The sequence below is a fragment of the Lissotriton helveticus genome, chromosome 10 (assembly GCF_964261635.1).
Source record: "Lissotriton helveticus chromosome 10, aLisHel1.1, whole genome shotgun sequence".
Lineage (NCBI taxonomy): Eukaryota > Metazoa > Chordata > Amphibia > Caudata > Salamandridae > Lissotriton > Lissotriton helveticus.
This window is the reverse complement of record NC_136071.1, coordinates 85193655-85213247: the sequence shown is the minus strand read 5'-3', so window position 1 is coordinate 85213247 and position 19593 is coordinate 85193655. Positions and strand designations below refer to the sequence as shown.

The 19593-nt window shown below is 47.0% G+C and overlaps 1 protein-coding gene across 2 annotated transcripts in view; it reads right to left on the bottom strand.

Annotated features, from left to right (window-relative positions):
* LOC144785932 (uncharacterized) overlaps positions 1 to 18829 on the bottom strand; it is a 217411-nt gene extending 198582 nt beyond the window's left edge. For both annotated transcript variants that reach the window (XM_078664804.1, XM_078664803.1), the window contains exon 1: positions 18766 to 18829. In XM_078664804.1, the coding sequence (XP_078520930.1) occupies positions 18766 to 18805 (40 nt within the window). In that variant the 5' untranslated portion in view covers positions 18806 to 18829. The remainder of the gene's footprint in view (positions 1 to 18765) is intronic.
* Positions 18830 to 19593: the final 764 nt, after the last annotated feature.

Genomic DNA, 19593 nt, shown 5'->3' with positions numbered 1-19593 from the left:
CTCACCTCATGGCCAAGGTATGTGACGGACTGGACTCCCAACTTGCATTTGGACCATTCCGCGGTCAGTCCGTTGTCTTGCAGTCTCTGTAGTACTTTGTGGAGCTTCGCATTGTGGTCATGCTTGGATTTCCCCATTATTAGGATGTCGTCCTGAAAGAAAAGGACATCCTTCAAGTCTTTCAACAGTTTGTGCATGATCTTTTGGAAAACTGCAGCGGCCGAGGCCAGGCCGAAGGGCATCCGCACAAATTCATAGCACCCAAATGGAGTGATAAATGACGTAAGGTGACTGCATGATGGGTGAAGCTTCACTTGGTGATAGGCCGAAGATAGGTCGACCGTGGAGAACCATTTGACGTCTTTTGTCATCGTCAACATCTCATTAATGCGTGGCAAGGGGAACTTGTCTATGATGATGTTTTTGTTTAACTCTCTGAGGTCCACACAGAGACGTACCTTGCCGTTGGGTTTTTGGGCTACGACTAGGGGCGAAAGCCACTCTGCGCTCTCAATGGCTTTGATAACGCCTTCCCTTTCCAGTCTGTCCAGTTCACTTTGTACAGCCTCCCTGCTTCGGAACGGGATATTTCTCACTTTGTGCACCACAGGCACGGCACCTTCCTTCAACTTTATGAGGTGTGTGTATTTCCCTAGTTCCCCGATCTGGCCGTTGAATACTTTGGGATACGCCGACTGCCACAACGCCACATCTTCTTTTACCTCCATGTCCATGAGCAAGATCTTTTCAATGCCTCCCGGGTTGAGCTGGATCCCTAACGCCCCTTGGTCTTTCCAACTCAGCACCGATGGGCCTTTCTCCGCGACATACAGCTTGCAATTTGCATGCCTGCCTCTGAATTCAAACATGAGAGGACAGTATCCCAACATGGGAATCTTTTGCCCCGTGTACGTGACTGGCCTCACATCCATGGGCTGAAGAGTTTCTTTGATTCGTGACGCAAATTTGTCCTCCCAAACTCGCCTTTGAATGATGGAAATGGGCGCTCCACTGTCTGCTATCATTTCTAGTGGTATGCCTCCAATGTGCATGTCGAGTCGGGGTCTGTCGGAGTCCGAACCATCCAATTCTAGTATTTGGACATCGATGTACAGGAACTCCTCTTCTTCCACCGTGTCGTCCTGGTCGCTAGCTTCCTCCTTCTGTTCCTGGTCTACTAATCGTACCGTGGCATTCTTGGGTTTCCTGCGACACACCTTTTCGTAGTGTCCGAAAATATTGCAGTAAGAGCATTTGGCTCTAAAAGCTGGGCATGCCTTGTCGTTGCCTATATGGGCATAGCTACCACACCTGTAACATTGGGGTTTCCCTCCTTTGTTGGATCTGCTTTCCGTCTGATGTTTGGTGGAGTTGTCATACCTTCCGCCTCCTTGGATTCTCCGCGTCTCGTTCTGTCTCGAACGTTCACTCCTGTTTGGCGCCATTATCTTGCACACAGCCTGCAACTCTTGGGCCTCCTTCTTCGCCGCCTGAGCGCACCTTTTTGATAACTCTGCTTTCTTGACCATTGCCCATATTTCTTTGAGTGGGGCATCGCCATTCACCCACAACTTCTCTTGAATGTGGGAGCTTGAAGTGTGCATAATGATTTGGTCCCTGATGAATTCATCCTGCAGCCCGCCAAATTTGCACGTGAGAGCCAATTTCCTTAACGCCACCACGTATTCGTCCACCGTTTCGCCGCCTTTTTGCTTCCTTTGGAAAAAGTTGAATCTGTCTATGGCGACACATACCACCGGTCTGTAATGTGCATCTAAGTCTGCGATGGCGTGATCGAATACCTCGGCATCACCGGCATCTCTCTCACTCTTGACTATGGTGTCATACACCCTGAGCCCTTCTGGGCCTAAATTGTGGAGCAAGATTTTTTTCTTTCTTTTGCTGGAGAACGGGGTGTCGCCTTCCTCTTCTAGCGCCTCCAGATAGTTAAGAAAGTACCTTTTCCAGTCTTCCCACTTTCTCTCTGGTTCGCCGCATTTCGTCAAGAATGGTACAAGTTGAGTGAGGGACGTGCCCTGGGCTGCCATCGCTGGCGCGCTTCTTCTGTTTCCTGCCGCAGTACCTATCCGCCTGGTTGGACTCCCTGGAGCGTCCTGTTCCCCCTCGTCGTCTTCTCTGTGCTCCTCGTCACTCCCTTCCCCTTGTTCTCTCCTCGTGGGGTGTGGGGTGGTCAGCGAGCCGCCTCCTGTACCTGGTTGCGAGGATCCTGATGCTTCCGCCCGTTCCTGCTTGTCTGCCAGGGTGCCTGGTCACTCTGCAGGGACCCCAATGGTCTGCTGGTCTGGTTTCTGGGTGTCCCTATGGAGTGGGCGGTCTCCAGCTGCTTTGCAGCACCCTTGGTGCACTTAGGTCCGGTTATTAAGGAGCAGGGGCTCTCTCAGCTGTCCTGGACGTGGTTGGAGTGCTGCGGTGGCCTCAGGGGTTTGTCTACCTCCTGCGCGCCAATTTCTGTTCCTCTGCCACGCTCCGGTAGAATTTTCTGCACTCACGCGGGATGCGTGAGCTCGTGGTGCCGTCGCGTGTGTTCTGGGACTACATCCCGTAACTCGTCGCCATTGTAAAATCAATAATGCACACACGTTGGGGTGGTTTATGATTCTTTATTCCCGGAGCGCCGGGAGATTACGACTGGCTGCAGCGGTCGGCGCCAACACAATATGGCCGCCTTCCGCTTCCTGTGCTCTCCCCTTCCTGTTCCTACTGCGGAACACTAGAACGTTACCACAGAATCGATCCTGCCTGTCCGTGTGCACAGTGCACACTGCAACGTGCCGCCCATCGACGTGTGCACACACTGTGGAGAGGGGGCGGGGTCAGACGTCCGAAATCGCTGGAAGGAAACAAGTTTATGAGAGATTAAGCGACTGTGACCCGTGAACACAGAAATATTGATTGCTTCATGCATGATAAAACTGCCATGTGTGTGTTGGAGGAGCAAAGCGGACTGTGTGAGTTCTGCCGCTCCGAGGCGTGATGGGGCTCACCATAGGGTGACCAGAATTTTAAAGCAAAAAAAAACCCGGGACATTTCACAAAAATAGAAAAAGGACTATAATTTTACGTCAAGCCAGTGCACAGAATGACAGCGCTCCTCAGCAGAGAATTACAAAGAGGCAGTAAGAACATACATAAGATGCAATGTTTAAATCCAGTATCTTGCCTGTGAATTAAATTGCTTTCTTGGAACAACTGCTAACTATTCCCGCTTTGTAAAACATTAAAAAACCTCCCCCTGTTTTTAGTCGACCCTCTCCAAAAGCCGGGACATGAGCTAAGTTTCACGAAATCTGCCCGGACAGCTGGTGAAAAACGGGGACCGTCCTGGCATATCTGGGACGTCTGGTCACCCCAGCTCACCACTGGGTCCAGGGTCTGCCCTGCCCTCTGCCCTTGCACCATAGTTCACTAATATACATTACCAAACAGCTCTTGCACAGACTTCAGACCTTCCAGAGCCAGGGCCGGACTGGGCACGGAAGCCGGCCCAGGCAAACTGCTCATCCGGCCCCCCCCTGGGATGAGGGGGGAGTGCAGCCGAGCAGTTTGTGTGGGCCGGTTTCGGCCGATTTTGTTACAGGGGGCCGATATTGCCGACCCCCGGTAACAAAAACAGCCCAACAGGGGCCCAAAACCAGCCCCCACCCTAGCAACCTACCGGGGAAACGCCCAGTGCCCACTATGGCCAGTCCGGCCCTATCCAGAGCACCGCCTCCCACTCCGCACCCACATCTCACTCCACCTTAGAGAGCTACGCTGGCTCCACAAATGCAGCCAATTCAAACTCCTCGTGCACACACACAAAGCCTTGCACACAGGGCACACGTCCTGAAAAAAGAAGAGGGGGGGACTATCCTAGTTAACAGTATGCAAGTGACATCATGGTGACTGACATCACAGCACATGACATCATGGAGCGTGACACCGCCCTTGACATCACAACCCATGACCTCGCAGGAAGTGATATCACAAGAAGTGCCATCAGATCTTAAGACCTCACACATATGTTTAGCAGGTCTAGCACGAGTACATTTGAGTGCATTACAATATTTAAGAAGAGTTGTGGGGAAAAAGTGGTGCAATACTGACACAAAATCTGGGCCTCAACGTACTCCTTTAGGGCATAATTCTCAAGGGTTCTACGTCACTCTTGCGCCACGCAAAAGGGGCGCAGGGCGATGCAAAACCTATCATGAGATTTACCAAGACCTGCAAGGCCGCCTGTGTGGCTTGGTAAATATGGAGTGAAGCCGCGCAAGTCGCTGTCTTGCGTTACTCTGTGGCAGGGAGGCCTTCCATGGGTTGGACGTGGGTTTTCCCACGCACCCACCCATGAATACTAAAGCATTCCCAGATTTTCCAATTCTGGTGGACCTGTGAATGTGTCAGAATGCTACTTCTCGCCAGGGAAGGCGCAACAAGGAGAAATATCTTTATTTCGTCTCAGTTTGTCCTCTTTCTATGTGTGCGGCATTCTACAGGAGGAGAAAAAGGTCTTAGTAAGTTGTTTTTGTGCAGGAAGGTGTACCTTCCTGCACAAAACCAATCCTGCCTGTGCTGGCGCTAGGCAGCAGTTTGTGCGCAGCGCAGGCAGGGAGCATGAATGCACCATCTTTTGATAGCTATGGTTCATTTCTGCCCTTCCCCTTTCGTGCAGCCCTGCAAGGTGCCTCACTGTGTTGGTTGTGTAAAATAATGGTAAATATGGCACCTATTTTTTAAAACTCTGCCAGGAAGAAACTGGCAACAGGGAGAAATGTGGCGGTAAATCGGGTCTGCTTAATTGGTTGCAATGTCTGCATTTTTAAATATCTTATGGGGTTAAGGCACCTGCTGCATAGATCTATGTGTGGCCAGTAAATCCCAGGGAATAATAATAATGGTAAGATAACTCAGGAGGTTAATGCACTTGCTGGAAGGATCTGTGTTTTACTTAGTCCCAGCTTTGAATCCAAGCAGCATAGAGGGTTAATATAGGTCTCCTGTAAAAACATCATGTGACACACCGATGACAGGTTTTTATTTTACATTTGTGGGTAAGTGGGTTACTGCTTTCAACACAGAGATCCTTGTGTTACCTCCAGTTCAAACATTGTAATCCTTTTTATATAGCACAGTGAGCCATGAAGGACATGTGACTCCTACACCTTGTAACACTCACTGTCCAATGAAACACATCCTGTACATTGATTTACACACATATGATTCCATAATGTGTATTTGCGATATAAAGTGCTCTGACACCCTGGATTGCGATGAGTGGCACTACAAAAGGGATAAAACAAAATAATATAGTGGTATTTAAATTGTTATTTGTGTAAATACTGGGACAGACCAACACATCTGACATTCTTACAGTGCATGCTTATCTCTTATATACAGGGACTGAACAAAGTCAAAGCACGCCTCTCTTACATACCTGTGAAGTAATAACAAAGAGTGTGCCTACCCCCCATTGCATTTGCATCTAGGTGTGATGCTCCAGATAGCTCCCAGCCAGGATTCTCATTCAAAAGAAGGCCTGATGGCCCCTTAACTCCGGCCTTTGTTTTGGGCTCAGCTGGGATCAAAACTAACTAAGGCTCCTCGCAGCCTGCACGTTGTCTGCTTTCCTGCTTGCACGTTGCTGCTCAGAATGAAAGCAGACAATATGCAGGCGCTGCTGAATGTGCCTCGATGTCTAAAATTTACACCAGGCCTACTTCAGCATATTTCTGTGGGCTTAACTTCCATGGCAGGGTAGACGGCGTCCACCCTGTGAAAAGAATGGGTAGACGCCATCTAGCTGCGTGTACCCTTGATTTGTACCCTGCTTGCACAGCACTGGGCCAGCATACCTGAACAACTGCCTACACTTTCACCATACTACCAGACACCTACACTCAACCTCGCTCGTGCACACACACCCCTCATTCACACAAGCAAAGCAGGAGGTCTCTTGTTCTTGTACATCACACCCAAAACAATGGGTGTACGACAACACATCAGAGCCGCGTCCTCACTTCTGGAGTACCGCAAGAAGCTGAAGACCTGGCTGTGCGAATAAGTGTATGGGAAACACACACCTGCTCAAGCGCCTAGATACCCTCAAGGATGATTAGTGTGCTATACAAATCAGCATAATAACTCTTAGTGCCAAGTCTGCATGTGTGAGTGTAACACAAATTCTCAGCATTATTGTATTAGCATACAAGTGGCAGGGTGCCGACCATGACACACCACCACTATCTATAGTATACAGTAGTGACCCTAAGTGAATGGCGTACCCCTACCTTCCTACTCTACCTCACCTCCTGGTTCAACTACGCCCCACCACCCCTCAGCCAGATGGTCATGTTTCTAAAACTGCAATATTGTACTCTGCCTACCATGCTTACCTTCCTCTCTATGTTTTTGAGCACACCGTGTGCAGTGGGCTCAGCTTTTCTATGTATGTGTATATCCTGTATGCAAGGGGATCTGCTGGTTCATATATGTTTTTACCCTGTGTGCACTGGGGTCAGCTGGCCTATGTGTTTGTACCCTGTGTGTACAGGATCTGTTCTCTTTGTATATGTGTACTGCGTGTGCGCAGGATCTTCTTACCTATGTATATGTGTACCCTGTGTGCACTGGTATCTACTGGTCTATATGTGTGTGTACCCTTTGTGCGTGGGATCTGTTGGTCTATGTATGTGTGTGCCCTGTGTGCATGGGATTCTGTCGGCCTAAATATGTATGTGCACACCTTGTGCACTGGGATCTGTTGGTCTATGTATGTGTGCACCCTGTGTGCATGGGCTCTGTTGGTCTATGTGTATACACCCTGTACTCTGGGATCGGATGGCCTATTAATATGTGTACCCTGTGTGCACTGGGATCTACTGGTTTATCTGTGTGTACCCTGTGTACGCGGGGATCTGCTGGTCTATGTATGTATGTACACAGTATGCACTGGGATTTGATGCCCTATGTATGTGTATACCGTGTGTGCACTGGGATCTACTGGTCTATGTATGTACCCTGTGTGCACGGAGAACTCCTGATCTATGTATGTGTGCCACTGTGTGCACGATGATCTGCTGGCTTATGCATGTGTGTACCCTGTGTGCACTGGGATCTACTGGCCTATTTGTGTGTGTGTGTGTGTGTCTGCACTGCGATCTGCCTATCCATGTATTTGTATGCATGCACTTTGATCAACCCATCCCTCAATGTGTGCATGTGGGTGTGTGCATGCACACACCATGTGTGCACTGGAACCTACCCATTCATGTGTGTGTGCATTTGTACGCTCCGAATGGTGCACTGGAGTGTAATTACTCCTGCATATTGTAGATTCTGTGCGCTGGGTGTGTAGCTGCACACTTTGTCCACAGAGATCAGCTCATCTATTCATGTGAGCACAGTGTGTGCACTGGAATCTACCCATGCATGCATCTGGTCACCCTATACCCACGTACGGTTGGTATTTTAGAAGTTTATATTTCTGAGCCTGTTTAATGCACTGCATTAATGCAGTCTGTTTGCAAATAAACCTCAAACAGTCAGGCTTACCTGTCTATCATGCAGTGTGTCAGATCAATGACTGAAGCTCATTTAAAGAACAATATAATACATCAGGAATTTCATGTACTGAATCAATCAGGGTTAGAGAATTATCTGTAAGACAGAAGCAATCTGTCGCGAATGAATCTCAACAAAACATCTAGAAGTCAACCAGTATTTATCATATTGAAAACCCCCGATTGAATTGTATTATCAAGTATCAATAGAAATGCACAAAACCTATGAAAATAACACAACCAGGTGAGTGGTGAGAGAGTTACTCATAAAACCCCAAGTGACAAAAAAACATAACCGAACAGAGCAAGAGAAGTGACAAATGCGGGAACATGAATGGTATATTGGTGTAAAACAAAAGACAGCAGAAAAAGTAAAGTGTCCCTGACTCTTAGATTAGCGGGTTTGAGATAGCTAACTAAATATTTATGGACATGGTCTAGCTTTACAGAGATGAATCTCTATATCTTCATATGGACTGATACAATCCAACACTGGGCAAAGTTGAATTGCTGAGCTACAACTTGATTAAATTAAACACACAACTGAATATAACAGTCAAACAATTTAGTCATGTTAAAAAAACCATAGAATTTATTATTCCCCTCCCAATTGGGTTACAATCTAAAAAAATCTATAACATCCATATAATTAAAAACACCACCTGACGTGGTCATACAATGAAAATATTATAAAACAGTCAAAGTAACAACAACAGTCGACGCAGCGTTTCGGTGCTTTATTTTCTTTTTGACACCTTCTTCAGGACCTTAAAACATTTGACTCCAGTATCTCTGTGTTCTTTAAAATAGATTCGTTTCAAATGGTTGCTACACGTACTATGAGTTGCTCAGGTATTTCATGTATCCTTGAGCTCTCATTAGCGAGATATAGTCTTCTAGTTGCACGGAGGAGCCACCGTTGGTGGGGAAGGGACTTCTTATAGTCTTATTTCCTGTTTCTGAATATGGCCAATTCGTTAGTGGACACTGTTCATGTTAGTATTGATTACTTCTTATCATTTGTCCAAACGTTCTCCTTGTTGGGATTTATCACTCTCGTGTTTAGAATTCGGCCTCCCTGCTCCTCCCTGCTCCTCCGTGCTATCGTCTTCCAGTCCATATGAAGATATAGAGATTCATCTCTGTAAAGCTAGACCATGTCCATAAATATTTAGTTAGCTATCTCAAACCCGCTAATCTAAGAGTCAGGGACACTTTACTTTTTCTGCTGTCAAGATCCCCCTCCCTGCCATAAATTACAGGGGAACCTCCAATTTGTTTGATACGTAAAACAAAAGACAGCCATTGGTATGGACTTGGGTATTTCTTTTCAGGAAGGGATACCGCAGTCGTAACATGGTAAAGGGGATTCAGAATGTCCAATGAGGCATCATAAGCGGGGGAAAGCACTTGAGCGGTATTGGACTTGCATCATGTTGAGTATCCTATCAACCCTGGTCTCTTGTCAGACTTTGTCTAGATTCCCTGCACGGGCTTGCTCAAAATAGGAATCCTCAAACTTCAATGGGGTAACCCTGTATTCCTCAGAACCTGGGTATCGTTTAGTATATACAAGAATTGGTTCTGTTGGAGCTAATGCAATGTTTAGACATACACTTGACAAGTAACTGTATCCATCAGGCACCAATCTCTCCAAAAAACAAATGATCGTAAATGAAAGAACAACACACATGGCTCTATCAGAAATTTGTTATTTTCAAAATAATTTCTGCAATACTTCACATCATTTTGTACTACCAGGGGTTGCTTCATACGCACAAAAAGGGAAAAGTGCTTGTGCAGTACATAAAGTGAACACAATACGACTCAACCTGCAAAACCAACAAAATGAATCCCGCTTCACAAGGTATATGCAACACGGTATGACTAGCTCTGTCATTGGCCTGTCTGTAATAATGTAGTTTATGAGTCTCACATGACAGAGATGCAGAAGTTTATCTCCTCTTTGCTATCTCCAGGACTATTTTTCAGCATAGATAAATTAGCTTGATTGCTGACGTTTCGACCCTCTAAAGACATGTTTAGTCTAAAGCATCAGCGTGGGTCTTCTTCAGTACTGTGTCAGAAGCAACCTGAAATCTCACGGTTCCTTGACCCAAGTATTTTTTTAATCAACAGGGACTTCCTAAAAAGTTCTTAGGGAAAACTTTGTTTCATAGTCATCAGTCCATAGCTAAAATGCTCATTTTGGGCAGAAAATCCTCTATACTGAGTGATCTCTAGTGTCTGTTCAAGCTGTGTCTACCAAAATGTAGTCAAAATGATCCAATCTCTTCTTTAATCTCCCTACACCCGTGGTCACTAGTTACCCGCTACAGACAAAAATTCACAGACAATCAAGATTAAAAAAGAGATTGGATCGTTTTGACCACATTTTGGTAGACTACAGGCTTCAATCCTTTGGGTGATAGAGGACGGCTGGATCTGAGCCGCTCCCTCTCTTGTTGATGAAGATGATACTTTGTCTTTCTAGCGGAATGCCCAAGTGGGTTGTACTAGTGGTTTCAACGAGCCATATCTTGTTGACGGTGAAAATGTGAGTGGATGCGAGTTGTCAACTGGACTGTAGATATTGGCATCAACACCGATAATGGCCTTGCACTGAGGACACCACCCTTTAAAGTGGATGGAATACATGAGTGTTGTGAGAGGGTGGTCCAAAGGTGCTTGATGACTTACTAATATGTTCTAAAGCGGGAGGAGGCAGGGAGCGATAGTTGGGCCTCCTTTAACAGGAGCGGATGGCATTGGTCGGGCTGAATTATTGAGTAACGGTGGGAACGGCCCAGTGGGTGAAGATGTATGAAGAACACAGGGTTCCAAGCTTAATATAGAGATGGTAGGGCGAAGCAAGGGCTGTGGTATTGGGTGCTGGGGTGAGGCCAGTGAACTCAGATTTGGAGGTGTCTTGCCCGACGCAGTTCCGTATTGGGTGTCGGGAAGTGCTATATGGAGTATTGGCAGGGAAGCCACCTTTAGAGATGGAGGTGCCTTGGCTGATGCACAGAGGTGTAGTCAGAGCATCTCCCTGATGGAAGTAGGGAAGACCAGTTGTTGGAGGTGGGGACCACAACACGTGCATCTCGCATAGGAGGCTGGCAAATGGCCTCTGCTAGGTGGAATCGTCACCTCCCAGAAGCTATAGAGAGTAATGGTGAGGAATGAAGGGGCTCCCGCACTGCCAGGAGACCGCAAGGCCAGCTTTAGCGCTAGTGGCGCCCGGTGCGACAATGTTATTTGGCGCACCCTGAGTGACCACCTCCGCCAAGGATTCCCTCACTTCCTCCTATTAACAGTGCCCCTCAAGTCTCCATCACCACTCTGTCTCAGATGCATTTAATTCGCTTTATAGCGCCACTCATACCAGTGTAGGGGGTCAGAGTACTTGACATCACACACACATTGCACAGAGACAATCAATCATAGGTGTAAAATCATTGTAAAGGAAATATTACATAAGACAGAGGACTGCAAGGCCTAGGAGTGACCTGTCCATCAGGTAGGCAGTATAGTTTAAGAGTGCTTGGTCTGGAGAAGCAGAATCTCAGAATTTAAAATGTAACACCATGGTTGGGGGCTCTCCTAAATAATAAGAACTGATTTCTACCCAAATGAACACTTTTTGCAACATTAAGATAATAAAAGACAGGAATAAATCATAACGCTGTAATCTATACATTGCAATTTGAATGCAGCTCTTTGATGACAGTTAATAGCTCACTGTTCTATATTAGTATTTTAATTTATAAGCTGCAAGTACCAAATTGATCGGTCTAAAGCAATAATCCACTGACCTATTTCATTATATGCACTTTATGATCTGCCTGGTGCACGTTCTTTGCAGCAGGCATATTAACCCTCTGCGCTATCTTACTCCCATCTCACCCAGGGAAGAAAGAACGTTAATCACCAGAGTTATCTTGATATTTTTATTGTTGCCTGAAAATTGCTGGAGGCAAGGAACAGGGCAGCAGCAGGTGGTTTTAAAACCATAATATACTTGCAAACATGGTGCCCCCACCCGAAGTCAGCACCAGGTGCAGTGGCACCGGTCGCACCGCCCTAGAACCGGCCCTGGGAGAGTGAATCTATCCTCTGATCAGCTGCATTGACCTAAGAAGGAGGTGTAGAAATGGCTTCTCCAGTACTTAGAGTAGGGGTACAGAAGAGGAGGTCAGGATTGGTGACGCTAATGTTGACATTGTGATGGGCGTCACATTCAATGCCCCGGGGCTAGAGGTCAGGGTCCCACCCTTGAATTCCTTCTCATCACATAGGGTGGAACCCCAGTCCCGCTAGACTGCCGACTTTGCTGCTGAAGACCAGGGTTCGAGCCTCGGGGTCGCGTCCACACCCTGTGATTCTGGGCAAATCACTTAATCTCCCTGTGCCTGAATGTGTAATGTAAATACGGTGCTCATGTAAAGTGCTCCAATACCTTCGGGTCGAGTTCGCGCTATATAAATATGCAACAAAAAACACTTTGCCGAGGAGAGTCTAAGGCCCACTGTGGCAGCCATGTTGGAGTTTCAGGGTTGGGAGTCACCAGTGACTTGGAGGGGCAGAGTTTCTTCTGCCCAGGTGTCAGTCTTGAGAGAAGTGGTCACACAGGATGCGGGGGTTCGTGTGAAGCCCTATAAAGCGCCCTGGCTACCCGTATACATGTGTGTACACTCACTGTGCGTTGCTATCCGCCTGTCTGCAGATGTATGCACCTTTAAATCGAACTAAAGATGTGTATATCAGTGTTTGTGTGAGTGCAAAGGATACCTCAGATATGCCTGTCCATGTGTATCCGTCTGTGCCCACTGTGTGCATTGCCGTATGCACTTCTGGGTACTTATGCACATTTTAAGCCACTTCTGCATGTATGTGCATTTAATACATTGTATGTACAGGAAGCTTAATTCAGTTTGGGCTCGGAGGGACGAGCTAACATCCTGTTGACTATGGAATTACCGTCAATAGTCCTGGTTTCACCTGCTGTGTTGCTGCCCCAACCTGGCCAGTGACCGACGTCGCCTGCTAGCCCCTTTATGCTGGGCTAATGGCCTCAGACATTGCATAGAAGCTTCTTATCTGTGTTTCTCCACTAACACGCCACAGACCCTGGCCAGGCTGGAGAAATTCACAGACATTATTCGATCTGCACTGCAAAACACAACAACAGGATGAGAACTGCCCCGACAGTGCACAGAAGCACCGTTTTAAAGTCTGCCTAGCAGGGTTGGATTGGGATCAAAAATGGGCCCGGGCACACCCAAAAAAGCGGCCTACATTTGCATATTGCCTTTCCGCAAAACACTGCTTCAGTGAAGTTTTATGAAAAGACAGGGTGTGGGGGGCATGTTTGATCAACTTCAATTGGATAAAACATATGCACAGATTAGTACACACTGCTGAGCCACACATGAATGCAAGTGAGACCACTTCTGCTCAGGTCCCCTGCCCCCGCTCAATCAGCATACATTAATGGGTCGGACCAGCGAGAGAAAGGGTTTGATACCTCTGCCCATCCGCCTCTAGAAAGGCCACTCAGGCACCCACTGGCCCGCTGGTGGCATCCGAACAGCACAGACAGCCCCCAGGCTGCCCAAAAAAGCAGCCCACAGCTAGAACTCGGCTACTGGCCCTTCAGCCATTTCCAGAGTGCCCGCGTTACCAATCCGACCCTGCTCCCTAGCTACTCAGCCTCAGCCGACACCCGCAGACGTAACTCAAACCACAGGTAAGCTCCTTATATCTGAAACCAAACCAGCAAAGGAGACAATGGACGAGCAATAAGACATTTTAATTGTAGTAATACATGAACTGGCCTAGAGTACTCTCTTTAACACTGCTAAAATGTTTACATCTTAGACTGTAATACCTTATTTTATGCAATTTATAAATACTTTCTAGAAAGGAATGCAGGAAGCTGCAGTCCTTTGATGTCAACACACAAAGATTTTAAGTATCAACGACAATGGACATGTCACAAGACATGTTAAACACTAATACACCGAGTGTTCCTACGCCCCGAAAGCCCCCCGACGGCGTAGGTCAAGAACAATAAGGGATTATGAACATCACAGTTCGAGTCTATAAAGTCAGTACCATAAGGGTTACTAAAGCCGTCCATCAGTGCTGCTATAACCTTCCAAAACCTTACAGATTGTTTTACTCAATGTAATATATTCACAGTTTTTACTATGGTATACAGGAAACGGCTTTTTTTTGTTTTTTTTATCTTTACATGTAATGATTTTAAGTAATCAAACATGAATAAAAAATTGTTTAAAATTACAGGAGGTGGGTCTCACGGAGTTTGTATGTGTGCAGTCAGCATGCTGTGATCAGGTGGGATCTGACAATTTGTCTCCGCTCTAGAGTGGCACCTCGCCTCAAAATCCCAAGATACAAGAAAAAAAACAATGGGTGACACATCATTCTCTGTTCAAGCAGGCCAATTTTGGAACTCTTTATCCGCCAACATGAGATCCTGGGATATCCAACTTATCTTCAGAAAACTACTCAAGAATTGGCTCTTCCCCACATAACAACCATACGCAAACGGATAGAAATATACAGCATATCTCTCTGTATATAAGCCTTTATTTGTTCTATAGATATACCTATTTAAGTGTATTGCTTTGTATAAACGTGTAGAATACTTATGTTTAGAAAAATTATTATATATAGAAATTCATTCGTTCTGCTTAAACATATTACTGAGTTACCTGACTTTATGCTTTTGATGTGTATATAAGTGACTGAATAAATAAGTAAATCTTTTTATCATAACTATGTATCTACAATTGCTTTGCTATTGATCTAAAAAAAAAAATATATATATATGAAACGAATTTAAAGTAGAACACTTGAAAGCCAGAGTTTATTTAATGCATCTTTAATCTACATATACTACCTTCCTTTAGCCATCTATATACCTTCCATGTACTTTTGGATGTATATCTTTATTACTTTTGGATCTATATCATTATTACTTTTACTTATTTATTACTTTTCTTCTAATTCAGCATATCCAGTGCACTACCCTATTTTTCACCCTATACCGCTCTCAATATATCATCTAGCTCAACTCTCTGACTCATCTCAAACCTCTTTCTACTACTCTTTCCAATGCACTAGCCTATTTCTCACCCTATACCTCGATCAATATATCCATTACCTCCACTCTCTCATTCATCCCAAACCCCATACCACTTCTATGATCCAAAAAAATAACCCTTTCGAGACTCTTCCATACTCCACCCCTCCTTGCGTGATCTCATATCTCTTTTTACTCTTCCGATCCCTCAAAACAAGCCTTTCTAAACCCTCCCTCCGACTACTCCCCCTCCACCTCCCTTTTACTCATCCCCCTCCACCTCCCTTTTACTCATCCCAAGCCTCCTCCTACTGCTATGAGCTCCAAAACAAACAAACAAAAAATCTAAATCCTTCCCTTCTATCCCTCCTCTATCCTTTTTAATCCAAATAACAGACTAACATGTCCACCACTCAAATAAATTTTCATATTTCACTGTACAAATTCACCACTAACTCTGTATGGGCTCCAGAGTAGCATGCTACTTGCCAAAAAAGCGCTTCAACACCCCATAAAGCAATTGCTATATAAATGCAAACCTTTTTCCTTCTTCTTTCCCTCCCCTATCCTGCTCAATCCAAATAACTGACTAACATACCCACCACTCAAATGACTTTCATATTTTCACTATACTAATTCACCATAGTCGATTGTAATAAGAGCCGCAGACACAGGAACTGATGAGTTCAACCCTCAAATAAGGTAATGTCTGAGATTGTATTTAAATCGGACCACCAATGGCCTGGCGTGCTGAAGGGACTTTGGCGGTCCGATTTAAATACAGTTGCAGAGATTACCTGATTTAAGGGTTGAACTCATCAGTTCCGGTGGCTCTCATTTCAATCCACAAGTCACACATGGTCTGGGGACATATTTGAAGTCTCCCTTTAGGAACGATAATTTTGTCGATGCAATTCTACCCTGAAGAAGTCCCCATGTGGTGGGACGAAACGCTTTGTCTGTGTGTTTGTCTGGCTTAAATGTGAAACGATTAATAAAGAAAGAACGCAGAAAACATTTAAGACAGTCTGAGGCTTCATTTGGGTTTTCTTTCTTATATGAAGTTACTCCGATTGACCTATTTATACTGAGAATAAGGTGACTTCAACCAAATTGCTATGGTTAAATAATTATATAACTTAGACAGTGCTCCTTCTCCCATAGGTTTAGCGAGCTTTATCTTTGGGGTGTTCCTAATGGTTGACCCTGGAAGAGATCACATCCCAATTAAGGAATTGTACAGTGACTGTGTGCAGCAATATACACCATAGCCATTTTGGCATTTCTATATTTAACACAAACTGTATGTGCCGGAGATCTGTCTGTCTGTGTTTATAGGGGTACAGTTAACATAACATGTGCACCTGGGGTCTGATTAATGGGGGGTGCGTGTTGCGCTTTTAAAATGCAATGTGTGTATGTGTTCGGTTCTGCATAATCGTGTGTGTATCTATACAACGTGCTTGATACACACTACGTGCACCTGGGAACTGCCTAAGTCGACTTAATGTATGTTATGATAACACCATGTGTACCTGGGACGTGTCGGTCGGGGAAACGGCGCCTTGCTCCCTGTCACCTGGCTTTTCCATCCAAATCATTAATCGCCGCATATATTTAGTATACACCGTGTGATGACTCGAATGTTAAGTACATTTGACACACAGGGAGGTGAGGTCACGTGACGTGAAGCCATCACTAATGGATTTCTGCATTTAACACACAGAGTGCCCCTGGGATCGGCGAGGCATGTACATTTGGCGCGCGCCCACACACACGGCACGCCAGAGGCACGTGCCTGCGCGTCGGGATGTGCGTTGAACACACACGGTGTGCACTTGGGATGGGTCTACCCACGGTGAATGTCTCCGTATGTATGACACGTTTAATTGGAGCGGTGCTGGCCCGCGGTGGGGGGTCGCCTCTCGTATGTAATCTGTACATGGATGCAGCTTCATAGGGACTCTCCAGGAAAGATCTAATACCGCCGCCTTTTCCTCCCACCCTCACCAAAAAACACACAAAAAATAAAATTAGACATCTCTCTACAAGGGCATTAATACAGATTGAAGTGGCAGGGGCGGGCTGACAATTTTACATGTGTGCTTTAAACGACTACGTGTGGAGGCCGTGCGCCATGACACGCCTACCTGTGTGCAGAACGCTATATGTGTTTTTGTCCTGACCCTCATACAGCTGTATGTGCATACACACGTCTGTATGTGGTCAAATCTATCTGTATACGAGTGTGCGCGTGTCAATGTACCAATCGGTACACAAGCCTGCGTTTTACAGATGCACACGCGTGTGCATGTATACATAGATCCGTAAACACGCGTATCCAGTGTGCATAGATCGATAATCTACATGTGGCTATCGCGATCAATTTAAAATCGTTCATGTATGCATCAAACTGACTCAAATCTGTGTGCACACATACATCGTTCCATATAGAATAAACTGTTTCGCACGCAGAGCCCTGTATATAATTCTGTCTATCTCGTAAAAGAACAGGATTAAGGACATATCCAGTCATACGAAAGTCTATGGGTACGAATATCGAAGAACATGCAAGCTGCGTGCGTGCTGCACGTGTCGAACTCAAATACAATTGTGTGTGTACATCGACCTTCGTACACGAACACGTTAGTATGTGAATGGACAGCGGTCTTCGAGCGAACAAGAACTAAGCTATAGAAATGCGGGCGCATATATGACGCTATACGTGCATATATAGAAGCGTGTATGTACATGTCTATATTCGCTCATACGGGTGTGCCCGGATCGGTGCCCACACAAGAATGAGTGTGCGCCTATACCGAGCAGTATCACGTCTTGATGCACACACAGCAACCTGCACACCTAGGAACAAATGTGTATGGTCATATACCGGCCCATGTACTATATATGATGTAAAGTCCCATATCTACCTAAGTCCGCATGTGTTTATATTTGGACCATGCATATTAATATGCCTCTCTATATCTCGACATGCAAAGACCAACCAGTGTCTGTATGTCGCGATAATCACTGTCAGCTGCAGAAGCCCCGACGTGAGAGTGATTGAGTCGCGCGGTCTGAGAGGCTTGACCTGGTTGCACGGACGGGCGTATCGGCGCCGCATCTTATCATGTCAGACACCTGAGGAATGACAAGCAGGCAGACAGACCACCCCTCAGCGGGAGGGGCTGCAGCGCCCAGGCGGGGGCTGCAGTGAATGGGGAGCGGGCGGGGGTGGTGAAATGAGGGCACCCTGGACTCGCAGTAAAGGTCAGGGAGAGGGGGGGGGCGAGTCCCTGAGGTTGGGGGGAGACATTCACAACCTGAGGTGACCGCAATCGGGGGGAATGAGGTTGGAGACATGGCACACAGGGCTGGAAGTAAAGGGGGGGGGGGGGGGAGGGCGCAGTGGATGGAGGGCTGGAGTGCCGGTGTATATCTGGGGGGGGGGATGGGGGGGGGCAGTAACGATGTCCCCCCCTCCCCGATATACACCGAAGGCTGCAGCTGAAAAATCTCACACCCTGGGGTGGCAATAATTGGGTGAGAGGGTGGGGGACATTAGTGATGGCTCCCTGCGGGTCGCAGTGAGGGGGGGGGGTAGTGACGGGAATCCGGGGTGACAGCTAAGGTTGTGATTGGAGGGGGGGTGATTCGTCTATAAGGGTGCCCCCCGTAGATGACAGCTGAGGCTGGAATGCTGCCAATCTGGGGTGACAGTAAGGGTGAAATGGGCACCCAAGGGGACACCAGGGGGGATGGGGGGGGGGGGTGAAGGCGATGGATCGACGCTCGTCCATACACATAGCGGCCCTAGAGGGAGCCATAACGTCTTTTCTTTGGCCACTAATTCTGGTGTGATGGGAGAGAGGGTGGGTTGCTTGTGTCCTGGTCCCTCACACTAAAACAGCGCCCGCCCCGCCTCCTTCTAGCGCCTTCTCCTTCACCTTAAGGCGCACATCTGCCCCGCCTCCTTCTAGCGCCTTCTCAGTCCCGTTAAGGCGCCCGTCTGCCCCGCCCCCTTCTAGCGCCTTCTCCTTCTAGCGCCTGCGTGTTCCTCCTCGTAGCGCCCGGTCCTGCCCACGGACTTACCTGCCCCGAGGAGCAGCAGTACCGGCAGGAGGCGGCTCATGGTGCACGGAGCCGGCAGCGGATCCCAGCGCAGCCCGGTGAGTGCAGAGCCGGCGCTCTGCAAAGCCCGGAGAGGAGCGGGGCCGGGGAGAGGGAAACCCCGGGCCTGGAGCGGGGGAAGGGAGCCCGCGGTAAGGGAAATCCCGGATCCGGAGCAGGTGAGACCCGCCGGAGTAGGAGCAGAGACCTCAGATTCGGACAGAATCCGGACACACGGAAGTCTAGTCTGGAGAGATAAGAAAACATCCCAGGAACTAACAGTCGCCCGTAGACAGGAAAGCCTTGATTGTAGAGTTCGGTTTATGTGGTTCCTCAGCTCTGCATACGCTAGGGCTCACTCCACCTAATTAAATGGCACCGACTTCGGAAAGATGGAATACTGAACTGTCTCTGCCGGGATTTATATTGGTGAAATGCAGATCACAGATGTCAGTGGCGAGTGTTTAACTCACTGAGCCATTTCTACGTTTATAACCCCATCAACAAGTAATATTGGGGGCTGGGATATGGAAGCTTCCAGATGTGGGCAAATACCCCCTGCCACTGCACTCACGTGGCTTAATAGTAGGGGCAAGACGTCACTACTCCCGACAGGCCCAACGTGAAAGAGAGAAACCGAAAACAGTACAGACCAGTAACCCACTTTCTAATCACTGAAGTAAAGGAAAGTGCAAGGTACAGAACTCATAACCGAGGAACCACGGAGAAGTTCACAGGAAAAAAAAACAGGTACCGCAGAGTCTAAATGAACTATGGACAAAGGAGGTAGTTACTCTGGGTGCATTCTAT